This window comes from Chionomys nivalis, chromosome 5 (assembly GCF_950005125.1).
Source record: "Chionomys nivalis chromosome 5, mChiNiv1.1, whole genome shotgun sequence".
Lineage (NCBI taxonomy): Eukaryota > Metazoa > Chordata > Mammalia > Rodentia > Cricetidae > Chionomys > Chionomys nivalis.
Window position 1 is genome coordinate 24,877,962 of NC_080090.1, and position 19,129 is coordinate 24,897,090.

Sequence of the window (19,129 nt, forward strand, 5' to 3'; positions counted from 1 at the left end):
CTAGCTATTGGCCGTTCAGCTTTTTAAACCATTCAGAGTGAAACATCTCACTTTGTAGAGGAATATTCCACAGTATCGTCTGTGGGAAAGGAAACCTATGAATACTCACATCCATAGTCCCAGCTCTTGGACACTGCTGTTGGTTGTGTCTTCCAAGATGGTCAGACTTCAGGACATGGAATCAAAGTTCAGCAGCCAATGAGAGAAAGCTAGACCACCATGCATTTCTTCTGACTTTGCATTGATGAATCATCCCTGAAATAAGCAGGAGAGCAAGGACCATACTATTACAGAATTTAATCTTGTCTATATGTTCCAGGCACTGTGCATTTCCAGCATTTTCTTGCTTAGTCATAAGACCTTATGTAGTAAGACTAATGTCTGCAGCAGGCTTTCTTTTGGGCCACCAACCTGCTCCCAAATCATGACACTGAGACTTCTTATTTGTTATAAATGCTTAGCCTTAGCTTAATGCTTGTCCCACCAGCTCTTATAACTTAAATTAACCTGTTTCTCTTCATCTGCTTTGCATCAGGACTTTTTACCTTTCTTTTACTCTCTGTACATAGTTAAATAGCCCACAACATAAACAAATGTAACACACCTTTATATAGTTAAATAGCCCACAACATAAACAAATGTAACACACCTTTATATAGTTAAATAGTCCACAACATAAACAAATGTAACACACCTTTATGTAGTTAAAGTAATAGTCCACAACATAAACAAATGTAACACACCTTTATATAGTTAAAGTAATAGTCCACAACATAAACAAATGTAACACACCTTTATGTAGTTAAAGTAATAGTCCACAACATAAACAAATGTAACACACCTTTATGTAGTTAAAGTAATAGTCCACAACATAAACAAATGTAACACACCTTTATATAGTTAAAGTAATAGTCCACAACATAAACAAATGTAACACACCTTTATGTAGTTAAATAGTCCACAACATAAACAAATGTAACACACCTTTATGTAGTTAAATAGTCCACAACATAAACAAATGTAACACACCTTTATGTAGTTAAAGTAATAGTCCACAACATAAACAAATGTAACACACATTTACAGAGTTAAATACTCCACAACATAAGCAAATATAACATACCTTTACATAAAGTAATAGTCTACAACATAAACAAATGTAACACACCTTTACATAATTAAAGTAATATTCCACAACAAATGCTCCCATTTTACAGGGACAGGAAACTGAATCTTGGAGACATTGGTGCTCAAGGTTTATGATAACTCCAGGAAAGCAGTAACTACTCCCTCCCTGCTTCCTTCTTTCTTTTCTTTCCTTTCCTTGCTTCTTTCCTGATGAGGTCTTGGTATAAGGCCCTGGATGTCCTTGAAACTTATGCAGTCCTATTGCCTCTGCCTAGCAAGTACTGGAAATTAAAGGTGTGAGCCACCATAATAATTATTTTATTAGCCGGGCGGTGGTGGCGCACGCCTTTAATCCCAGCACTTGGGAGGCAGAGGCAGGTGGATCTCTGTGAGTTCGAGACCAGCCTGGTCTACAAGAGCTAGTTCCAGGACAGGCTCCAAAACCACAGAGAAACCCTGTCTCGAAAAACAAAAAAAAAACAAAAAAAAAAAAAATTATTTTATTTACATATTCATTCTACCTTCTGGTTTGCTATTTAATTGTTTTTGTAAATTTTTTGAAATAGGGTCTCATTTATAACAGGCTGTCTTTGAATTCATAATTGTCTTGCCTCAGTCTCCAATTACTGAAGTCTATTTTAATAGGTTTTAGAATGTAGTTTGAGATTATTCAGTAATGATGAAATAATAGTATATTTTACCACATGGGGAAAGATCCCCAATGTAGTTTATAATTAAAATGTAACTTGTATTATAAAGGTTCCAATTGAAGTAACATGCTAGATAAAAGAGCTTTATATGTATTGGTATGTATTGTTAGCGTATATTAATATACATAATGGTGGATTTTTATGGTGACATTTTCTGTAGATTAGATTGTCACTACACAAAACTATGAAAAAGTATCAAAAGAAACTAAGATCTCAGAGTAACTGCTTTCTTGAATGTAGACAAAGATGTAGTCAATGTAATACTATCAAACTGAACATAGTAACATAAAACACATCTATATCATGACAGAGTGTGGTTGTACCATGATGTGTGACTTAATATCTAAAGTAGTACAGGTGTGTCCATCATATCTGTACTTCCAAATTTCCTGGTGTGTGTGTATGTTTGTGTACGTATGTGTATGTGTGTGTACATGTGTGTATGTGTGTGTGGTAGGTATATATGCATGTGTCTGTGTATGTTTGTATGTTTGTATGTGTGTATGTGTATGTGGTGTGTGTATATGTATATATGTATGTGTATGTGTGTAGTGTGTGTCTATATGTTTGTATGTGTGTATGTGTCTGTATGTTTGTATGTGTGTATGTGTGTGTCTATGTGTATGTGTACGTGTGCGTATGTATGTGGTGTGTGTATATATGTGTGTGATGTGTATATGTGAGTATGTGTGTGTATTGTGTGGTGTGTATGTATGTGTGTATGTGTGTTTTATATATGTGTATATGTGTCTATGCGTGTATGTATGTATATTTGTGTAGTGTGTGTATGTGTGTGTATGCTGTGTGTATATATATGTGTGTGTATATGTGTGTGGTGTGTATGTGTATGATGTATGTGTATGTATGTGTGTGTGTGTGTGTTGGGGTAAGCACATAACCTGGATGGTTGGTTAAGTGGTACTATATTATAAGTATGATCAAGAAACTTATAGGGACTGGAGAAATGGCTTAGTATTTAAGATCAAAAGATGCTTTTCCAGAAGACCTGTTTTCCATTTCAAAAACCCACATGGTGGCTCATAACTGTCTATAACTCCAGTCCGAGAGGATCCAACACCCTCTTCTGACCTCCAGTGGCACCAGACATACATTCCAGCAAAACATCCACACATGAAATAAAAACAAATATTTTAAGAACTTAAGTCAAGTCTATTAAATATGTAACTTTCTGTATATCAAATTATAATTTCTGTATAAAAAATAATTATATCATGTAATATTAATAAAATAAGGGAGAGTATGGATGTGATAAGAAATAACAATGTACTAGATCTATCTACAATTAAGAACTAAGAAAAATAAGAATTAAAGAGAATTTCCACACTCTACTGAAGTACACTTAAGAAATCTAGTCCTCTGTACCCTAGCTGGAATAATTTCACTCTACAGAAAGCAGCCACTTGGCTGTTGTCTGTATATTGTGTCCACATTCTAGACTGTATCATTATAAATACTTCCTTCCATTGTCTGAAAGTTTGCTGGGGCCATCAGAACCTTTGATAAGAACTAGACAGGGGCCATATAAACACGTAGCTTTCAGTCTGGTTTTATTCGTGCTCTATGTTATCGGAGTGCGTGGTCACATCTGCTGTTGAACACTAGGCAGTGATGTAAGTCAGGCTTGTGCACATCCCTCAGCAGACTTAAAGTAGCCGCCTGAAGTGTGGTGGAGGACGATGGCAGCTTCCATACTTGCACTCATATTACTCTGAAAATAGCTGATCATAAACACGGCGCTTGCCAAGCTACATTTCTCCAAGACATTCTTCAGCTGTGGGCAGCATCTCAGTCTGGAGGCAGACTGTTTACTGTTTGTTTGTGACTTTCCCAGGAAATTCACACAGCAGGTATCAATAGAAAACCTATAGTAAGCATCATAGAAAGACAATTCCCCTGCTGTGGGAAGTCCTTCTGTATACGTGTTGCTTTTATTGGTTAATGAATAAAGATGCTTTGGCCTATGGCAGGGCAGAATGGAGTAAGGCAGGAATTCCAAGCAGACAGAGGAGGAAAGAATGTGGAGTCAGAGAGATGCCATGTAGCCACTGAAGGATACAGATGCACCGAAACCTTACCGGCAAATCACGAGCCTCGCAGTAAAATATAAAATAATAGAAAAGGGTTAATTTCATTTAAGATGTAAGAGTTAGTTAATAAGAAGCCTGAGCTACTAGGCCAAGCAGTGATGTAATTAATATAGTTTCTGTGTGATTATTTCAGGTCTGGGCAGCCAGGAACAAACGAGCGGACTCTGCCTACATCCCCCTCCCCACCAAATATGGAAGCCAAACACAGATATTCATGTATTCGACATTGTACTCTAGGATTTTGCTAAATAAATCCTGTAAGGAAAAAACAACATATTAAAAGAGTGAAGTGTTGGAGAATATTATTTTAACTTGGTAAAGGTGTGTTATATTTGTTTATACTGCATTTGTTTAATGGTGTAAGGATGTGTTATACTTGTTTGTGCTGCATTTGTTGAATTATGAAAAGATTGCTGCATTTGTTACTCTTTGCCTGCCTAAGGTACCTGATTGGTCTAATAAATAGATGAATGCCAATAGCAAGACAGGAGAAAGGATAGGCATGGCTGGCAGCAAAGAGAATAAACAAGAGAAATCTAGGCTCTAAAGGAAGGAGAAGAGAAAAACAAAAGGAGAGAATAAGGGACAAGCCTGGGATAAGAAGCCAGGCGGATGCCAGACAGACAAACATAGAGAAGCAGTGAAAGTTAACAACAATGACATCTTGAATTTTGCATGCAAATGGATGGAATTAGGAAACACTATCCTGAGTGACATAACCCAGACCCAAAAATATGAATATGGTATGTACTCACTCATGGGTGGATTCTAGCCATAAACAAAGGACATTGAGCCTATAGTTCATGATCATAGAGAAGCTAAGTAATAAGGTGAACCCAAAGAAATACATATATAGATGTAACGATGTAATAACCAGGCTAGCTTAATATGAAACAGCAAATTTTAATGAAGGAATAGCTTACAACACCAGGGATCCAGCAATGAGCAGGAAATACAAAAAAGAGAGCAGCGGGGTTCATGCTCGCCAGATTTATATGTAAACATTAGCCCGAGGTGAACATGCCCCCAAATGGGCAGGGCTAACCCTACATCTCCCCTTTTTGTCTAAATAAGACAGAACTAAACCAAATACAACTATATACAATAGTAACAAATAATAAATATATTTCAAGGAGTCTAAATAATGTAGAGAGTAACTATAATTATATAATTTTTAACTCCGTTAAAGATCTGAGAAGGGAATTAATATTACTTAACAAACGAGAGATATCCAAAATGTGTAACAAATGACAGAAACAACTGACTACCTGGGCAATCACCCAAAGTCTTGTTTGTAATGTTGAGTCAACCAACTTTGGCTAAGGCCTAACATAACTGACATACCATTATTAAAGGCAAAGAACTTTTTTAGAACTATCCTACGGGACCCAGGAGGTTTTGATTTGGGGCAGGTATCCGAAAAGCCTCACGTTGGGCGCCAAATTGTAACGACGTAATAACCAGGCTAGCTTAATATGAAACAGCAAATTTTAATGAAGGGATAGCTTACAACACCAGGGATCCAGCGATGAGCAGGAAATACAGAAAGGAGAGCGGCGGGGCTCACGCTCGCCAGAATTATACGTAAACATTAGCCCAAGGCAAACATGCCTCCAAATGGGCAGGGCTAACCCTACATATAGATCCACCTGGAAATTGGAAGCAGACAAGATCACCTGACAAAATTTGGGAGACTGGGGGCGGGGGTAGAAGGAAGGGGAGAAGGGGGTTGGGGAAAGCTTGAGGGAATGGGATGGTTGAAATGGAGGAAGGACAGGTATGAGAGCAAGGAAAGAGATATCTTGATTGAGGGAGCCATTTAGGGGTCAGCAAGAAACCTGGCTCTAGAAAAATTCCCAGGAATCCACAAGGATGACCCCACCTAAGACCCTAAACAATAGAGGAGAGGGTACCTGAACTGGCCTTGCCCTGTAGTTTATCTGATGATTATCTTAAATATAACCATAGAACTTTTGTCCAACAACAGATGGAAACAGAGGCAGAGACCCACATCAGAGCACTGGACTGAGCTTCCAAGGTCCAGTTGAAGAGCGGAAGGAGGGAGAATATGAGCAAGGAAGTCAGGACCACGAGGGGTTGGTTCACCTACTGAGACAATGTGCCTGAGTTAATGGGAGCTCACCAACTCCAACTGGACTGGGAATGAACGAGCATGGGATCAAACTAGTCCCTCTGAATGTGGTTGACAGTTGGGACAGACTGGGGGACCAATGACAATGGCACTGGGATTTGTCTCTACTGCATGAACTGGCTTTTTGGGATCCTATTCTCTTTGGATGTATACCTTGCTCAACCTGGATGTAGTAGGGAGGGCCTTGGACTTTCCACAGGGCAGGGTGCCTTGCCCTCTCTTAGGATTGGAAGGAGAGGGAGGAAGGGAGGAAGTGGAAATTTGGATTGGTATTTTTTAAAGTAATAATAATAAAAATAAAGAAAGATATACAGAAGGAAGAAAGATATAAAAAGCCCCAAGGCAAAAGGTAGATAAAAAGAAACAGGTTAATTTCAGTTAAAAGAGCTATCCAGGAACATGTATAAGATAGGCTGAGCATTCCAAACAAATAATAAGTCTCCATGTCATGACTTGGGAGCTGGTTGGTGGCCTAAAAGAAAAAGCTTGTTACTGTAAAGTTTTGTCTTAATACCCAAGACATAATAGTGTATAATAAAGGAAATTCTGCAGAACATATAAAATAAGAAGTTCAACATACTATAGGCTATGAGGTCAAGGCATAAATATGAACTGTGTTTCTGAACATTATCAATGAACACACCTGAAAGTAACTTAAAGTACATTCCAAATATCATCAAAAAGAAAGAGGGAACAGAGAGAAGTCTCTCTGGTTAAGAGTGCTAGCTGTTCTTCCAGAGGACTGGAGTTCAGTTCCCAGCACCCACATGACAGTTGACAATGACCACAACTGTGTGTAACTCAAGTTCTAGGGGATCTGACACCCTTTTTTTCCATATGCACCAGGTACACATGTGGTGCACAGAGAAGCATGCAGAAAAAATATCCACATAAAATAAAAAAAATAAGTAAAATCTCAAAAATGAAAGAAAGAGCAATCATTGAGGAACATTTAGTTGCAAACTGTCAAACTCTTTAATGTCCATAGAATTTTTCAAAGCATGGACACAGCCAAGAGTTGAGGAAGGTAAGGTTTTAATTAAACACCAATGAAGATGTGTGTGTGTGTGTATGTGTGTGTGTGTGTGTGAGAGAGAGAGAGAGAGAGAGAGAGAGAGAGAGAGAGAGAGAGAGAGAGAGAACACGTGTGCTCCTAAGAATCCAAGTAAAACAAATAACGGGGAGATGCCAATCTTTAACTTAAGGCGGTGGGAATGACCTGAGAGGGGGTTTGGACAGATGAGCAACACCTACTAAATGCCAAAAATACTAAGAAAAGAAAGTAAGCAATCCGAATTGTGGCTCAGCATCAGTCCGGAAAAATGGGACCTTGCAGGATCCAAACACAGGCACCCCAGGAAATTGTGTTCACAGTCTGTTATCTGGACCATCACCTGCTCCAGGTGTGTGCTCCAGAGATGCATTTGCAAGCAGGCTTTGTGCATAGCCTGTGCTCATTTGGCTAGGCTCCTGTCTCCAGTGTCTGAGGCACGCATATGAGCACCTGTGGTGAACACATCAATGCCGTGGCTTGGCCGTGAAATAGAGCACTGTCAAGTACTGAACCACTTAGAGTTGTGCACAAGTCTACTGTGTTTAGCCATGATTCTAGGTAACAAAATGCACTGACAGGTAAGGAACCACCGTCTTTCTGGGAATAGGATGTTCTTTGAAGAGCAGAGGGAGAATTGACTTACCTTCAAAGGCCTAGGGTTGAAAGAGGCAGGGAAGGAACCTAGGAGGCCCTTGGCCTGATCAATAGAAGATGTTAACTCTGATGTCCAGATTCAAGGTGGCTCTCAGTCCTCAAAGTAGTGAAACCACCTACTTGGGCTTCAGGTGTGCTAGTGGTGACAGTCATCCAGTGCCAAGGTACCTCACCAGTTACACCGCTGTGGGATTGCTCCACAAGATTGCTAGGTGTTGGTGCTGGGGCAACCGTGGAGCGCTCCCTCACATTCCAAGAATATAACATTGGTGACAGACAAAAGAGACAGACGGGTGGAGGGTCTAGGACGAGTGAGGAGTAGGAGAAGCAGCAGTTATTGGGGACAGGCAGGGGCAGCATGGGAGAAGCATTACCTTCTGGGAGCTTCTGAGATAGGGGAAAGGATGTTGGGCTTTCTTCCTGCCTCAGTCTTCCAGGCACCTGGAACTTACATACCATGTAGCATTCAAGATATCTTTATGAGAAATAAAACTTTCCCCCTGGTTTTCAAATACACCACCTGCTCTTCCTCCTTTAGAGCACTTTATTGGTAGCTTTAAAGCGATCTGGGTGGCATAACTACTGTGGATGTGTGTCAGGGAGGGCTATATGCACACTGTGAAGGCGAAAGCCATCAAATCCCCTAGAGCTACAGTTTCAGGCAGTTGTGAGTCACCAGATGTGGGTGCTGGGAGCTGAACTCAGGTCCTCTGCAAGATTGGTAAGCCATTGCTCCAGTCCCATAACAAGTATTTCTAATCCGCATTGTACAGATGAGGAAACTGAGTTGCTGAGCCTAAAGAGTCACTGGCAGGTAACAGATGACAGGATTCAAATCCAAGGTGAATTAACTCTAAGGGCCATGTTCCTTTCACTCAGTCAGCTGCTCTGAGCTGGGATGTAGCTCACTGATAGGCGCTTGCCTTGAATGGGACAGCTGTGTGAGATACCTCTAGCACTGCAAATGAAGCACATGAATAGAGAAAGAAATCTATCCTAGCATGTCCTCGTTCTTTGAAGAAAATGAATTACATCCTAATAGCTAATATTCTTTGATGCAGCATTCTGTCATTTCCTAAAATGTGCCTTTATTTTCTCAGGACTGTTCTGCATTTCCTGCACCTATGACCACCCAGATGTGGTGACTTCTGACAGAGAAGCAATGTAACATACTGCCCGTGATGACGGCTACTTCACGTCTCTAATTAAAGTAGATCGTGGACGACAGCTTCAGTTGAGATGGATTTGATTTTGATGCTTAGAATATCTTGGTGTGGTAGTACACAACTGTGATACTAGCGTTGGGAGGCTGAGACGGGGAGATTTTTAATTTAGGACATGTGAGCTACATCAAGACACCCTGTCTCAAAAGGAGAGGGTAATATCCATATAGCACAGAAATTTATCTCATTTAAAGGTAACTATTCAGTGAAATTTTTGGAATGTTTGTCTCAACCTCCTTGAATCGATAATGTGTTTCTTTGTAAAAATACCTACAGGCCGCCCGGTAAGATGGTAGAAGGGATGTGTGGCCATATTCCTGAAGCCTGGTGCGGATCCAGAGCCGTGGATTCCCGTGGGAACACAACCCTCCACTGTGGTGTGTGGATGGGAAACACATGGCTAGCTAACCAACTGCTTGAACACAGAGCAGATAGCGAAGCAAGAACAGAGGTAAAATCATTCAATTCCATTCCCAATGCACTTCTAACAGTGGCACACGGCTCCATTTTCTACATACAGAAGCTCAAAATTTACTGGATGAAAATACTTTGAAATGGGTCAGTCATCAAAGGCATTACTTAAAATATTGATGCTGTGTGTGTATACATGTCATGCTTGTGCATTTGTGTGTGGGGGCTGCATATGCAGGTATAGATTAGATGCTGATATCAGTGACATCTTCATTCCATCCTCACATTTATTATTATTATTATTATTATTATTATTATTATTATTATTATTATATGTATTTAGGGCTGTGCATGCCATAGTACATGTGTGAAGGTCAGAAGACAACCTTGTGGAGTCAGTTCTTCCCTTCTCCCCTCACATGGGTTCCTAGCGATCGTGCCCAGGTCGCCAGGCAGTGCGCCAGTGCTGTTAGCTGTGGAGTCATTTCACTAACCCACCCCCACTTTAATTTTTGAGACTACATCTCTAATTGAATTTGGAGTTCACCAATCCGACTAGATTAGCCAACCAGCAAGTCCCAGGGATCATGTCGACAGGCCATTCCAGTACCGGGACGACAGACACTCGCAGTCACACCCCACTTTTTACACGGGTGCTGGGGTCCAAACTCAAGGCTTTGTGTTCGCATGGAAAACACCTTAACAAGGGAGCCATCGCTCCAGCTCCGAGAGAGGAAATTTTAGCGGCCACAGCTCTATTCAATTTCTTCATAGCAAACATTTGTGAAAACAGCAAATTTGTTAAGGGAAAAGATTTTTCTTCAAATGCATTCTCACAAATTTTTGGTAGCAAATGAAGCTCAGCAAAGCAAAGATTGTCGAGAATTGGGTTTTGTTTTAAAGCTTTTAACATAAAGGATGTAGGACCAGCAAGATGGCTCCTCCATGGACAGCAGTGATTTCTCTGCAAGCCTGGTGACCCAATTTCCATCTCCAGATGGTGGAAGAAGAGAACTGACTCCCAAAAGTTGTAATCTGACCTCCACATGCCCCCACCTCTCTCTCTCTCAACTTCTCCCTCCCCCCCCACACCACATGCACATACACACAAATTTAATAATAAAGTTAAATGTAAATAAAAAATAAATGATTCTATGAAATGTTTTGCTGTTGAGTTGTTCTGAAGTGGTATATCTCAGAGAAGATACTTAAACCGGGAAAATCAGAAAAAGAAGGGGACAAATTTGGAAGTTAGAGTATTGAAGGGGAATACCAAGAAGACATTGGTTATTTAATCGTTTCAAGTTTATGTCTGCACCCCACCCCAAAAAATTGCTCTTCAGTTTGGGAGATAACAGTTCTTAGTTTGGGAAAGAAATGAGTGATTTTATAAATGAACATGGAGATTAATTTTGGAACTCTGAGGCCAACAGATTGGCACAGGCTAGGTGGTGATTGTGTGGGATACAAAAGGAAGGTTGGTGAATTTAGCACTTCAGCGCGTTTTCCTGCAGAAGGAGCCCTTAGATAAGAGTCTAAATGTGCAGCGAGTGTGTGTGCCTTTGGTTTTCTCTTTCCCCACATCCCTAAATGAGATCGGTGACGAGAATGGGGGTGCCTTGCCCACTTCTCTAATTCTCAAGTAGACTGTGCAGTCCACAGCCGGGGTCACCTTGAAAGTTCCCAAGTCCAGGGTCTGATTGAGTAATTTCTTTAATATTTAAAAGAGATTCTCTCCAGATGAAAATCACTGATATAATAATGAGAGTGAGTTCCCTGATGCAGAAAACTGAAGACATGGCGGTTAGGTAATCCTTCTTTCCTATCTCCCCTTTCCAGCAGTGTTTGCTTCCTCTCATCTGACTTGCTCCACTCCCATGGTTGGCAAATACAGAGTGGTATTGGCTGTGTCTTTGGTTTAAACCCCTTCCCTTCCAAGCATTGGCCACTCGCTGCCCTTCAGAAGGACTCTAGAGCGTTGCTTGTAGGTTCTGTTTTAATAAATAAAGGTTTTCCTTTTTGTCATTTCATTCGGGGGCCACAATGTCCTCTAAATGTAGGTGACAGTTTTGTGTCTTGGGCAGTCTGTGGGGCCACTGGCAGTAGGATAAGGATTTATCCCTAGTGCATGAACTAGCTTTTTGAAGCCCATTCCCTATGGAGGGATACCTTGCTCAGTCTAGATATAGTGTGTGGGGGGGGGGGGCGGGGGAGGCTTGGTCCTGCCTCAGAGTGATGTGCCAGACTTTGTTGACTCCCATGGAAAAGTTTACCCTCTCTGAGGAGCAGGAGAAGGGGAGGAAGTGGAAACTGGGATTAGTATGTAAGATGAGAAAAGATTGTTTTTTACATAAATAAATAAATGCAATAAAAATAAAATGTAACCATATTGTAATTTTATATTGCTTGACAGATTTTGTTAGGGTATATAAGGTATAAGGAAAAAATAAATACACACAGAAGGAAGACATCAGGAAAGAAGAAAAAGGGAAACATCCGGGTAGTAGAACAGAAGAGAAAAAGAATAGAACAAGTGACAGTAAGAATAATAAAATAAAGGACTAAGCTTTGACCCTCAGAAAAGTCCTCGTGTGTCTTCTGTCTGTCCAGTATCTCCACATCTCCTCTTCCGTTTCTCTGACCTGTTGAAGGCTTTCCATTCATCATCTCCCTAGGTGAGATCCTGACGTGTTGGGGGAGGTGTGTGTGTGTGTGTGTGTGTGTGTGTGTGTGTGTTTCCCTTTTCACCAGCTCCAGAGAGTTAAATTTCACCCTGACTACTGGCCCCAGAAAATTAAGTTTTACTCCCTCAGAAGAGAAACTCATCTGAGTGGTTAGTCCCCAATCTTCATGGCTCCCCAACAACTCCTGAGCTGCTGAGGGCTGATCCTCACAGCAACATTGTAACATTTAGTTCTTCCTGTGTTTTATAATCTTCGGATTTCAAAGTTCCCATGCTTTGTAATCTATTTAGATCTAATTAGACAACTGTCCTTCCAAGAGCATAATTGGCCCATGACCTTGTAACCAGCCCTAGCTCCATGGTACATCTCTTACCTTCTGAATAGTTTGACTCGGGACTGGGAGCACTACCATGACTGTACAGACCAACTCCACGTCAATCAAGGACCGATGAGCACTAGCATGATTATCTCGAATATCACCCAGTGCATCTCTTGCATTTGGAGTTTATCACAAATTTCACAAGATAGAACTAAAATTCATATCACAGAATATTAAAATTATTCAAAGGGCGTATTAAAAATCACAAATCGGTGCTGGTTTAAGATTTTTTTGTGTGTGCCAGGTACATGTGGTTACTTTCAGAGGTCAGAAGAAGGAGATAGCAGTTTCCCTGGAGCCGTAGTTAAAAGTCAAACCAGGATTGAACCAATGACCTGACTGAGTCTGTGATCTCCACCAGAACCGGAACCCCGGGAGTGGGACTGAACAGCTACCTAGGACAGAGAGAACAAACTCTACCAGGAGCAGAAACCAGGAGCAAACCCAGTCCTGGGACATGGGTGGATCAGGACTGAGCCAGCGACCAATCTCCACCAGAACAGGTACAGGGGAGAAACTGCAGATCCAGATGCAGAACTCTCAGCTCTTTCTGCAGCACCATGTCTGCCTGCATGCCACCATGCTTCCTGTTTTTCTTCAGATACACTTTTCCTATTCCACAGTAGGCCAAGCAGTCAAGCCCCTCATTGGGGTAGTGCTCGATGATCCTTTTGAACCGGTTTTCTGCTTCTGACAGCTCCTCAGGCCATCCTATTCCAAGGAGAGAAATAGCAAGTCCATAGACTACTAGTATGGAATTAATCATGGCCAGGTTCAATTGCCTGATTGTCTGAGGATCTAAACCACTCCACAACTCTGTAAAGGCCTGGGCTGCGCTGCGGCAGCGCTGCTCTAACAAGGCTGTGTACACATCCTGAATTAAGCTTCTCAACATTTTCATGATGTTAGCAAAATCGTGGTGTACGGCTCTGGAAGATTTTGAAAACTGTTTCTCCAAAATGTTTTTCAAATCTACTGGTAAAGTCACTTGTGAATTAGAACTGGCTATAATTCCAGGTCCAGTGGTTCCAGCATCTTCTTCTGGTCTCCCTAGACAATAGGCACCCACATGTTGCACATACATACATGTAGGCTAAATGCTCATACACATAAAATAAAAATAAATAAATCTTTTTAATGTCATTAAAAAGAAAAAAACAATGACAATCCCCTATATATCACAATAACTACTGTCACATTAAATAAAACAAATCACCAGGTATGAAAGCACATTGCCTTTAACTCCAGCAATGGGCAGACAGAAGCCTGCAGATCTTTGTGAGTTCTGAGTCAGTCAGGGCCACACAGTGAGACTCACCTCAAAAAAAGTGGAGGGGTTCTGTAGATCTTTGAAGTGTTTGAAGATGACCTTTCTATCTAAAATATATCTTTGTTTGACCTTGAAAACATACCTAATGTGACTACAAGTTCAATTATACTAGGTGATTAACTACTAACCTTATTTATAATATTCATATTTCCTTATTATCCTCAACAGTTGGTAATAATAATTTTCAAGGACTAGAAATTTGCATTACATTGCTAAATGAGTTACATAGGTACAATACTTTGAACAAAATTAGAAAAGTATGTACAGTATGCCTTAACAAAATTAATCTCAAATTTGTATCAATATACAAAATTTGTATACAATATACTGCCTCCAGGAATCTCAGAATCAGACTGTGTGTTGAGAGTTGTTTCCTCCTCCTGTTTTACAATCCTCTCTAGGGCTGGGATTAAAGGCGTGCACCATCATGATTAAAGGCATGTACTGCCCGATTTCTATGGCAACTAGTGTGGCTCCTGGGATCAAAGGTGTGTGTTACCATTACCTGGTCTGTAAGGCTGATCAGTGGGGCTGTTTTACTCTCTGATCTTCAGGCAGGCTTTATTTATTAAAATACAATTGAAATGCCACTGTAGAGTGGGGAGAAAGAAACCTGTGACCATAATTGTGCACGCCTTTAATCCCAGCACTTGGGAGGCAGAGGCAGGTGGATCCAGCCTGGTCTAGGTGGTGAGTTCCAAGCCAGCCAGAGCTACAAAGTGAGACCTTGTCTGAAACAAACAAAAACTATTCAGTATTTAGAACAGGTCAGGGAACAATCTGAACCCATGCCCAGTTTGAAGCCGATGCAGACACTAGACAGTGACCTACTATCAGGGAGGGTGAGGCAAGTGCAGCCACAGGAGGCAGATGCAGTAGCAAGCTGGGGCTGGGAATGGGGTCAGAGGAGGGAGGTGACCAGCTGAGCCTCCAGAGACCCAGAACCAGTGTTGTGTGCACGGTGCCCTGTGACCATCTGTCTGAAGCTATGGCTTGAACGCCAAAATCCAATTCATAATCTCACATCCTTTTCGTTGATATTTAGTTATTGTTGATGGTGTTTTGTTTTTGTTGTTGTTGTTTGAGATGTGGTCTCTTGCATCCACAGCCGGGGAATGACCTTGAACTTCTGGTCAACTCTCATCCACCTCCCCACTGCAGGGATAACAAATGTGCTCCACTAGTCTGCAGACAGGCCAACACTCTACCATCTGAGTTAATCTGCAGCCCCAATGGCTTTGTTTGTAACAAGGTTTCGGGTAGCCCAGGTTGACATCAAACTTGCTAGGTATTCGAGGATGACCTTGCCTGTGCGTTTTCACCCCCAGTTCGCTACCCATTATTCAAAGTTTCCACGCTGCATTTTGTTGTTTTGTCAGAGAGCCCTAAAGGGGGAAATAGGGGACGGAGTTTGGATTTGAGAACTAGATGCCCACCTCCAGCTCGGCGTAGTGTAAATGGTCTCTGCTGTGACTAGCCTTGAAGAATCAGACTTCTCTCGGGTGAAAAGTTCGTAGCCGGAAGCTCCCGCTCCGCGGTGCCGGATGGTCCCGCCCCCTCGCAACGGGCTCAGCGTCCCTGCCTAGAGACAGGCGCGACAGACGACTTTGCTGTATAGGGGAGCCGGTAGGTCCGTGAGGCGGCGGGATGATTGGGTCGGGGAATATTCAAAAAGGCACACAAGTGAGTGGACACGGAGAAGGCACTTTTGCCCACTTAAGATCACCGTTCCCTCCCTCAAGTGTGGGTCCCTTACCGAGCCTTTGCGGGTCGGAGCTGAGACGACAGGCTATAGGAGATGGCACGTTAACCAGCCTTGCTGTTAAGTTCTGTACTTAGCACACCGTTTGGGGTGCGGATCCCACCCCTGTGAAGGGAGTGCGACTCATTGCCCTCCTCCCTGTGGCAGGCTCCTGCTAGAATTCCTGCAAGGAAAGAAACAAAATTCTGGGCCTCACAAGACACCATTCTCTCTCCTTACCTGACCACAGAGTTCTTGTAGAGATCGACTCTACTCCTTCCTTTACAAACCCCATCCAGGTATTTATTGGTTTGCACAATAATTCAGCAAGTGCATTCTGGGGACTGTGTACCAAGCCAGTGACCATCTCAGGGTGAGCACCTTGTTTGCATAGATCAGTGTTACTTGAATCTCCATTCGACAGACATGAGAGAGCACAGCACCATATAATTTCTGACTATGGCCAATGGTGCAAGAAGCTGTGGGTATCTGGGGCTTCTACCAGAGTCCCACCTGCCTTTATTTGTCCTTCAAATGGCCTTCCAACTCACCATCTTCTGCTTAGGAAGTGTTCAGCTAATGCAATTGTCTTCTGGGCTGCTGTGCAACTTTGGTCCGTATAGTCCCATCCCATTCCCCATGGTAGTGTAGATGAGACCCTCTGCTACTGTGTATAAGGAGATGCCAGACAGTCCCACTGAGAATGGAAGACCCCCAAAACATCCCTGTGTTAAGAGGAGCTGAGGAAATGCGATGAAGGCTTGCCAGCTCAGCCCTCTGGTTTTTGGGGAGATGTCTCAGTGGGTAAAGCGCTTGTGGCACAGGCCTGAGGACCTGAGTTCAGATCCCGAGGACGCATGGAAAAGCCAGGTGCAGTGACACATACTCGTAAGTCCGGCACTAGCGGGTAGCAGAGACTGGTGGATTCTGGGAGCTCATTGACCTGCTAGCCTAGCTGAACTGGTGTCCTCGAGGTTTCATGAGAGACCTTGTCTAAAAAATAATAATTTGGGCCCGCAGTGGTGGCGCACATCTTTAATCCCAGCACTGAGGTGGCAGAGGCAGGTGGATCTCTGTGAGTTCGAGGCCAGACTGGTCTACAAGAGCTAGTTCCAGGACAGTCTCTAAAGTTACACAAAAGAAACCCTGTTTTGAAAACTCAATAATAGTAATAATGTGGCCTATAAAATGCCTTAGCAAGTATTTGTCACCAAAACTGATGACCTGAATTCAATCCCCAGAACCTACATGGTGGAAGGACAAAAATGACTCCCGAAAGCTGTCCTCTGACGTGGACTTGATGTAGAGAGGCAGTCTGTCAATCCATGAATCACAGTGTTACCTGGGCCGAGACATAGGTTATCAAAGTGTGAAGGATGCTTTTCTTTTCGTAGGCGCTCTAGCCGGGGCAACTCTCTGAAGAGCAGCATGGAACGGTGTGATAGAGAACGACCAGGAAGGAGCTCTCAGGGCTCAGGGTGCTGCCCAGTACCGGCTCATGGAAAACCAGAATATAACCTGCAGAAGATACTCCAAGAATCATCTCATAGTTTAGAAAGAATATCTCCCATTCCTGAACCCAAACCCCCACCTTTACCCCTCTCAGATTTAGGGCAGCCCCGGAAGTCACCTCTGACAAGCACTGATAAGAAGTACCCCATAATGAAGCAGCGTGGGTTCTACTCTGACATCCTTAGTCCCGGAACCTTAGACCAGCTTGGGGTGAGTGTGGCAGATGTTCCTTGCCAGCTTTAATCCCTTCCAGATGGGTTCCATTCACCCATCTTTTTGTCCCACTCAGTGTCCATCCATTGGTCCACTTAGCTACCTGACTGTATCTATGTATCTGTCCATCGTTCATTTGCCCTACCACCCACCTAGCTTATCCATGCTTCAGGTCACCATTTGTCAGTTCATTGCTATGCTCTTTCTATGTGCCGGACCCAGGGCTGAGCACTGGAGACAGAGTAAAGATAAGACATTCATATCCCCGCTGTGATGGCCTTCGGAAGTCCCCCCAGTACCAGCTCTGGTTAAGAAGGGGTGTGTGGACGAGGCAGCATTCTGCTGACATCTAAAAGCTAGCGATTTACTTGCTGGATAAGATAGGGGCTGAAGAACATGTCAAGCAGGGAGAAATGCAGGTTGGAAGACCCTGGGATCCCGAGAGAAGGCGCGGCCCGGGTAAAGAAGTAGAATGTAAACAGAGAGATCAAGGGATGATGCTGGGGCCCGGAGGGAGACAGGAAGGAAGCTAGAGGTGGCTTCCCAGAGCCCTGTAGGTTCCAAGCAGCCTTAGGGAGATTTTAGGCAGGGGAAAGACTGGAGAAGCAGTGAGGATGCACTGGTACCCGGCTCACCAGTAGTGCCAGAGTGGCCCCTGGGAAAGGAAATAGCTAGAGACAACTCCTGGCTTTACAGTTTCGGACACATGCTGGGGTGTTCTCTGGAAGGAAACTATGCTGGACTCAAACAGGGCAGCCAGGGGTGCCCCAGGTGACCTCAGTTTGTCATCCACCATAGAGTTTGAACAATGTGTATAAGCTCACCCCCATACTTCTGGGGTGTTCTCTGGTGGGCAGTTGGGAAACACCCAGCCTTAGAATCATCCCTGGGTCCTGTCTGTGGGATGTTTGTACACACTCAAGGTTTTGTGCTTTGTTTCAGAATGTGTGCCGTGGCCCCTACATGTCCCAGAATTTGATTCGTAAAGCTGACCTTGACAAGTTTACCCCCAAAGGTCAGTTCTGGGAGGTTTGGGCATATAGTGTTAATGGACATTCAGACTATCTCAGGCCTCGGGGAAATGGCCTCTTCCTGCAGAAAGTCTCAGCTTCTTCAAGGGTGAAATAATATTAGTGAATTAGGGAGCTTTGCAAAGACCCAGTTCACAGTAGTGCTTTGTCCTGACCCTCAAAGGAACTGAGTGAGAGCCTGGCCTTGGGCTCTTGAGGGTCATAATTCTCTCTACTGGTCTAGGCTCAGTAGGGTTTGAGTTTTCCTTATCCCTCAGAATATGACTGTCGGGAAGCCAAGATCATGTTTGAACTGTATCTGAAACGGAACCTGGCACAGGTAGATGACTGAGAGATCTTTCCTAATGGAGAGAGGACTGTCTGTGGGCTTCATGGCAATCCTCAGAGCATGCCTGGAAGCAGGGAGAAGATGGCCTTAGCAGAGTCCAGGTTATAAGAAGGAATTTGCCCCCATTGTTTTCCTCCTTCAACAGACTATAACCCTTCCATCGGACCAATATACCCCATGGTCCCAGGCATCCATTCCTATGCCTACCCCAAGAAAGGCTTTGCTACTTCCTAACACTTTTCAAAATAGCTCTGTCAGTCCCCAAGTCTGTGAACCCCTTAAAATGTCCCAGAAAATATCACCACCATGAACATAATGTGTGTTTGTGCAAGGGTCTAGCTGGTTCTCGACCATCTCACAAGCACTTAGGATTCAGGAAATGGCACTGAACCTGGGTCTCAGCCTGCAAAGGATGTGAATGGTGCCCCTCCCATCCATGGCAGAGGTGGGCCATAGGGAAGGCCAGTGGCT

At 43.0% G+C, this 19,129-nt stretch overlaps 1 protein-coding gene across 1 annotated transcript in view; it reads left to right on the forward strand.

Annotated features, from left to right (window-relative positions):
- The first annotated feature begins 17,002 nt into the window (after positions 1-17,002).
- The window catches only part of Dnah1 (dynein axonemal heavy chain 1), a 60,363-nt gene continuing 58,236 nt past the window's right edge, over positions 17,003-19,129 (forward strand). The window contains exons 1-2 of the mRNA XM_057769608.1: positions 17,003-17,296; positions 18,242-18,314. Of these exons, the coding sequence (XP_057625591.1) occupies positions 17,003-17,296; positions 18,242-18,314 (367 nt within the window). The remainder of the gene's footprint in view (positions 17,297-18,241; positions 18,315-19,129) is intronic.